This window comes from Chaetura pelagica, unplaced genomic scaffold (genome assembly GCF_000747805.2).
Source record: "Chaetura pelagica isolate M959 unplaced genomic scaffold, ChaPel_1.0 scaffold676, whole genome shotgun sequence".
In the NCBI taxonomy this organism is placed as follows: Eukaryota; Metazoa; Chordata; class Aves; order Apodiformes; family Apodidae; genus Chaetura; species Chaetura pelagica.
In genome coordinates this window covers 1,059,199-1,066,219 of record NW_009953724.1, presented here as the reverse complement: position 1 = coordinate 1,066,219, position 7,021 = coordinate 1,059,199, and the positions used below count along the sequence as shown (strand labels likewise).

General features: G+C 38.3%; 1 protein-coding gene across 1 annotated transcript in view; it reads left to right on the top strand.

Annotated features, from left to right (window-relative positions):
* Window positions 1-7,021, top strand: part of MYOM3 (myomesin 3) — a 25,643-nt gene that overhangs the window by 16,895 nt on the left and 1,727 nt on the right. Inside the window, exons 25-32 of the mRNA XM_010000633.1 lie at window positions 750-894; window positions 1,819-1,878; window positions 2,598-2,665; window positions 2,950-3,060; window positions 3,968-4,055; window positions 5,080-5,118; window positions 5,684-5,789; window positions 6,591-6,754. Of these exons, the coding sequence (XP_009998935.1) occupies window positions 750-894; window positions 1,819-1,878; window positions 2,598-2,665; window positions 2,950-3,060; window positions 3,968-4,055; window positions 5,080-5,118; window positions 5,684-5,789; window positions 6,591-6,754 (781 nt within the window). The remainder of the gene's footprint in view (window positions 1-749; window positions 895-1,818; window positions 1,879-2,597; window positions 2,666-2,949; window positions 3,061-3,967; window positions 4,056-5,079; window positions 5,119-5,683; window positions 5,790-6,590; window positions 6,755-7,021) is intronic.

Sequence of the window (7,021 nt, the reverse complement as noted above, 5' to 3'; positions counted from 1 at the left end):
AAAAAAAAAAAAAGAAAGAACAGAACAGCTATAACAAAGGGCTAGGACTAGGTCACAGAATTCCAGAGCCGTTATTGCAATACTTGGTTTTTTTAAAGCAAGTGTAGCAAATTTATTGAAAATTTTATCTATTCTGAGAACTGTCTTTTCTGCACTGGAGAACTGACATAGTTATGGAGGGTTGCAAAATATTTGCCAAGCTCTTTGTAATAATAATATTTGCTTAGAAAAACAAGGCAGTGAGGCTTATAGATGATGTTTATGTTGAAGTATCAGGCAGGTTTCGGGGTGTATGTATAAAGGGTTCAGCAGTGCATGCATGATGTCAGGAGGGTGGCAGTATTGCTCATCCTTGCCCAAATGTGCAATTACATGCCACAGATGTGTAATTCAATTCAATACTTCCATTATACCAAAAATCATACAGATTCTGGTAACCTGAAGTCTGTAGTGTCCAATAAGAAAGGAATGCATTGTGTGATGTGGTTTTAACAGGAACTTTCTCCCAGGGAAAAGTTCTGCTGTAAGCAGAGTTCTGCTGTAGCTACACACATAAACAAATAATAGATGAATCCCAAATATGGAATATCAAAGTGCATTGGCTTCATCACTCCTGTAAGATGAGAGAAATATATAAGAGGACTGCAAAGTCTGAGTCTTGTAGAAGATGCTGTGCCAGGATCTGACCTTGGCACAGTTCAGCTGTGGAAAAACTGTTTAGTTTCTCATATTTTCTTTGTTTTAAACAGACACATAAAATAAACTTTGTCAAAGAAAAAGGTCTCGTAGAACTGATAATCCAGGATTTCTGTCATGATGATAAAGGGACGTACACAGCCCAGCTGCAAGATGGAAAAGCTAAAAATCAATTCACCCTAGTTCTTGTGGATGAATGTAAGTGGAAATTCAGGATCAAATATAGACTGCCATGCTCAGTGGAAAGTTTTCTAGGCACTTAAGTCCTCAAAGTATTTCCAAGAGTTAAAATGGCACACTGGGAATGGGGAGAATGAATATTTATGTTAGCACACATTTAAAGTCCAGAAATCATGTAATAAATAATCTGAATTTCTCTTTAACATAAATTGAAGCTTTTGTTCTTATAAATAGGGTCCTTGAAGGTAAAAATGGTCTGCTAAAGCAAAATATCCAGTGGAATGCTCAGTTACTTTTTTCAAAAGTTTCACATATTATCTTGCTATGGCAAACTGCCTGTGTCTTGGCAATGAGCTGTGTGACATGTTATTACATGTACTCATTTATCTCAGGACAAGGTCAGATTGAAAATTCAGTGTATTTAACATGTGGTTAATTGCACTAAACTGAAAGCAATAAAGAAACCAGTGCCAACTGCACTGAAGGACAAGTTCAAGCAACAAAGCAAGCTGAACATCAAGCACAGAGGGTCCTTGTATATGCTGGTACGGAGAGCCTTTCTCAATTAATTAAAAATAGAAAGTAACAAGATTCTCATTCAAATACTTTCCCATAAATTGTCTCTCTCTGTCTTCAATTCTTGCAAATGTTTTGCTGTCAAGTGATCTTACAAAGCTTCCAAACTTTTTGAATGGAAAGTGTCTGTAAGATGGCAAGTCTCCTTGATTCTCTTTACAACCAGAAAGGAGAGTCAGGCAGTGGAGAGAAACAGGCAAGTTTACAGAGCGATTTAGCACATGCTAAGTTCAGGATATAAAATAAGTTTTATGAATTGTGTTCTAACAGTGCCCATTTTTCTTTACTGACAGTGAAGGAATAGACATAAGTCAACTTATCTGAAAAACAGTGGGGGTTGTTGACTGACCATTGCTGTTCTCACAGGTTTTGCCAAAGTTGAAGAGGAGGCTGATGCAAAAAGGAGAAAATGGAAGAAGCAGCAAGGTAAGAAAACCTGAAGGTTAATGACTTGCCAGGACTTAGCCACCAGGATGGCAACGCCTGAGCAAAGCTGTTCCGCTGAGTGCTCTCAATACTTTATCATCTTTTTAAAGTGTACTTTTAAAACTGATTAATACACTAGGATAAGATTCCTTATTTTAAGATACTCTGCCCTGCTCTTAAAAATAAAAATAATGCATGTAAATCCTTGTAGCCATGCTAGCCACAATCCCCAGTGCAGATCTGCTGCTTCAGTGCTGTAACACTGAACATTTTTGAATTCTGAAAACTGTCCAATCTGAATATATACCATGTAATTGAGAGCCACCCACTTTCATCATAGAAAATAGGATTCTCTATTTATAAAGAACATGCATTCCATTTTTATATTAATTATAAGGATGTTTATAAAACAGTTTCAGAGTAAAAATACAACTCCTACACTGTCTTGATGCAAAGTAGAGTCATAAAGGCCTGGTTAGGCAGCATCATTAATGACATTTTGAGATCGGAGTCCTCAACAAAGATACGTAACCCAAGGACATTACAAACCCAGCAATCATTAAATGCTCCAAATGATGGGGTTTATTGCATGCAAAACTCGGCAGTGTGCAGCATTCCCTGCAGCCCGCAATGCCGGGATTCACCACGAGATGGAGGCATTTCTGTAGTTAATACGCGAAAGCTGTGGAAATGCACCGCGAAAAGACTTTCTTTTACAGGTCCGCATTTTATAGAGGATTTGAAATGGAAAGTTACGGAGAACTGTGAAGTGCTCCTTACGTGCAAGGTACCTACAGAGATGTGATGCAACTGCACAGTCTGAATGCCTTCAGTATTACATTTTAATGTGAATTTTATGGGAAGGGTACGAACAAGTGCTTATCTAACTTTACAGACCAATGAAAGTTAAGAGATAGTATAACTTGGACAGAAATGTTAGTAAAGAAGGAAGTTTCTAAGATTCTTCAGCACTCCTCTAATGCAAGTGATGTTTCATATTAGAAGGCCATCAAGGCATTCAGAAGTAAAACGCATTTGGGACTCTGACTTCTGAATATTGACTTCAAACAGGCAACAAACCTGAGAAAGGACACCATCTTCCAGTGGATCTTCAGCAAGAAAGACCTAGCAGGTGGTGCGTTTGACCCACAGACTGGGTTGGGAACCCTTCTTATTAAAAAGGTGAAAAACATAAAGCAACTCAGAAGCTTTGGTGATCACACGCAAATGCAAAAAATACGTATCGGTCTTATTTCATGTGTACTTGGGGTAGTGCCCACTAAATGAAAGGAATTAAACAAACACTGAAAAAAGCACAGAAGAAGAAATTATTTAACATCCTGGGCAGATAGATCTGCATAAGAAATAGGATGTTTTGACATCCTATGTGGCTGTTCAAAGCTTAATATGTCCTGTCTAAAAAGAAAACTGTGGGCTTCTCAGGCCTTCTGATCAGGACTGGTTGTGTCTTCTAGAGATAAACTTTACTAACCAACCAAAAAAAAAGAAAAAAGTTCCTGAGCTTATTACACAAGTAACTGAATGAAATTTTGTGGCTTGACCTATAGAAAAGGCCAGACAAACTGGTATAATGACCCTTGTAATCCTAAATCTGCCTCAGAGATTGATGGTACAGTTAGAGTTTTAGTGCAAACTCCATGTGGCTGATTTGAATCTTGTTTGTGTTTGATTTTTCGTCTTCATTTCAAACAGCCAAATCACCTCTAGAAAAGAAATAAATAAATCTATGTGAACAGGAATCTCTGCTCAGAGAATCTGAGGACCAGCAGGAACACTGCAGGCTGGAAGTCAAGAGTATTGGCAAGAAACGAGGGAAATTTATGGAGCAGTTCATAATGAACCAGAGCCTTTCTGACCTTTCAAAGGAGGTTCTGGGGAAAATTGCCTTTCTTGCCTTCCTTTCTGATCCATCCAGCCAAATTCACTGGAAGGGAAGAAGAAAATCTCAGCTATTACCCCTTTGCCAAATCCTGCCCTATTTCAATTATATGGGAATTTGCTGTTGGGTGTGTGTGTTTGGTTTGGGCTTGGGTTGGTTTTAAATAAATATAACCTGTGTATTTGCTAGTTAACCAAAGCAGATGAGGGCCAATACAAAGCACTGGTTTCAGATGACCGAGGAGAGGACTACACCCAACTTGATCTCACAAAAGGAGGTAAGAGGATCTTGTATCAGGCAATAATACACATTCACACTCCTGCCTGGGATTCATTTTGGAATTTAAAACTAATTTAATAACTTTCTACCATATTGCTAATTACCGTAGTACCCATGAGCTTTTATAGGGATTAAAACCTGCAGTGAAAGTTACTGGTCAGAGTTTCCAGATCTACTATAGCATATATATAAATATATATATGCTGATTATTTTAGGTGAGACTGGAGTCATAAAATGCACGATGTGAAAGTGTCTTATTCTGCAAGAGTCACACAGAGCCAAATGAACAGAATTAACATCTCCATTGTTTCTGATCTCAGAGCTTTTGCTTGGATCTGTCCAGACTGTACTTCATTTGATAATCCACAGACAACTTTTCAATCCTGGAAGTTCAGCCAGTTCTCTGAAGCTGAGGAGAACAAACTTCCAGTTCTGCTCTGCATTGCCCACCAGTGAAAAAACTTCTAGGCTGAATGAAAATGACAGAATAGTTGTTAAAGTGGAAAAACAACTATGTGTTACTGCAGATTCCTGCTTCACTTTTTAGTGCACTTCCAATATGCAGTTCTGACATTCTAATGTCATTTACATATATAGTAATTTATCACACCACGACCATATTATATATTCTGCCAAGCATCACAGCTGAAAGCTCAGTAAAGCTGCAGTCACTTCAGCTCAGCATGAATCAGAAGATTCTGCTTCCCAAGATTAAATCCTACCCTGACATCTGGAATCCATAATTTAAACCTGATACATAAATCTGCTTTCTGTGAGGCAGTCTGTTGCCCACACTGAGTGCTGAGGAAGATAGAAGCATCTAAATTTAGTAAGAAATGCCTAGCATCTAAAAATAAATGAGTCAGTGGCAAAAACTCCATTTGGAGTAAGCTCTGCAATAGAAAAAGACAATGAATAACTACTAAGTGAAATACACTCTAAAGTGAGATTGAGATGGTAGATTAGATGGGATTTGCTAAATATTGTATTTATAGACACTTAAATCTTTATGTCTTTGCAGCCTTTGAAGACCTTCTCAAGGAGCTGTGTCGGATCAGTGGTATGCCATTTTCTCACCAGGTGACACAGTAATAATGCAAGGGGAGAAAGGTGGGGTGTCACAATCAGAGCAAAAAATCAGGAGCTGTCCCTAGGTTTGGATTATGCACATTTATTATTCCTTTAGTGACAGAAGCACTTTCAAACTGTCAAGGAGAATGGCCAGTAAATAAACCCAGGGACATAAACCCCTCTGCACTGACAAATTAATCCTGTGACCTTTACATGCCAGCAGCCTGCTCCTTGCCACATCACTCAACATGTAAATTTGGGCAAGTTGTACTTTTTCCATCTCTGAGATGTGTAGAAGGAAAATGGGCTTCATGCTAGCTCAACCAGGACAAGTCCCAAACCTCTAGAAGAGATGCTGACATTATTCTATGTTATTGAACCAGCTGTTAAAAGATCCAGGGTCTTCAAGAGGTTAAATATCATCCTACTTCCTGCTAGCCACATTCTCCAGAGAAAAATGTTAATAAGTTAGTAGGGATTTTGTTTGTGTAACATGTAAGACTGTGCATTTTTGAATGTCCTCCTCAATTTCAGTCTTTCAATTATACAATTAGCTCTTTCTGCTACACCTCTGAAAATTCAGCCTACTGAAGAAGGCATCAAAATCTACACAGAAGTGAAGTACTACACAGACTACATGAAGACAGCCTGGTATCACAAGTAAGTCCCCAGAAGATATTTGCAAGGCTTCTGGAGTACTGTTGATTACAATTTTTATCACCAAAACTAAATATGTTGGGCCTGAGCCTGTGGCTTTTTAAGGAAATGGTAGATTTGTCTAAGTAAGGGCTGAAAACCACAATTCATCCCACATCCTGAAACATTCCAAATATTCAAAAAATTCAAAAATAAGCAATCATGTTATTTTTATCTTAACACTGCAGAAACATTTACAATTGATCATCTATACTAGAACAAGAATGATGCATTTATGGTACTGCTCAGTTACAGCCACCTTGGTTACAGCCAGGAAAATAAGTTGTTTTTTTCAAATTCTTATTTCTACTACTTTGTACATCTCTAAACCATTCAGTTCACCTACTCTGAAAACTCTGGAAAATATTCCCAAATATTATAAAATTCCAAACACTAGCTAAATTAATGTATTTGTATAGAGAGAAATGGTGTTCTATTAGATACCACCTACACAGATATATAAAGAGGGTGAGTTTTAATAACTTTTAAGGGCTAAACACTTACAAATACTCAACATCTAAATCCTATTTAATATCCTAAGAACTAAGAGGTCTTTTGCAGAGCTTTGGCAAACTGCCTAAAAGCACAGCTGGATGCCTCATGAGATTTTCAAAAGTGACTGAGTACATAACTCTCCATAAAATTAACAGGGAGGTCCTGACTCCCACTCTCTTATTCTAACCAGTAGAGGTCTAAAAAAAGTTAGTGCTCTCATTTATACAGCTCTACCAAATACTGTTGAAATTATATCATTTGTTTACTTAGAGAGAAACAACTGGAAAGCCGTGACAGACTGAAAGCTGGGAGCACAATGGATCAGATCTGGCTTCACATACTGAACCCAACAGATGCAGATAAGGGAAAATACACCCTAGAGTTATTTGATGGGAACAAGACTCACAAACTGTCAACTGACTTGTCTGGACAAGGTAAGCTGAGTCAAACTGTATCCTCATGGGAATGAGCCAGACCTCAGCTGCTTTCCAAGATTCCTTCAAATCATGGGCTGTGATTCTTCTCCCCTTTATTTGAGCTGGAGCTGCATTTCCATGACAGCACACTGTGAAATGGGTTAAGAAGGACAGTAAAGTGCCCACAGAAGTCGGAGGTAACATGGGGAGAGAAGTGTGCAGCAGAAAGGACTGAAGCCTTAGGGAGCCTTGCTGCCTTAGTGCAAGGTCCTCCTGGGGAAAGAG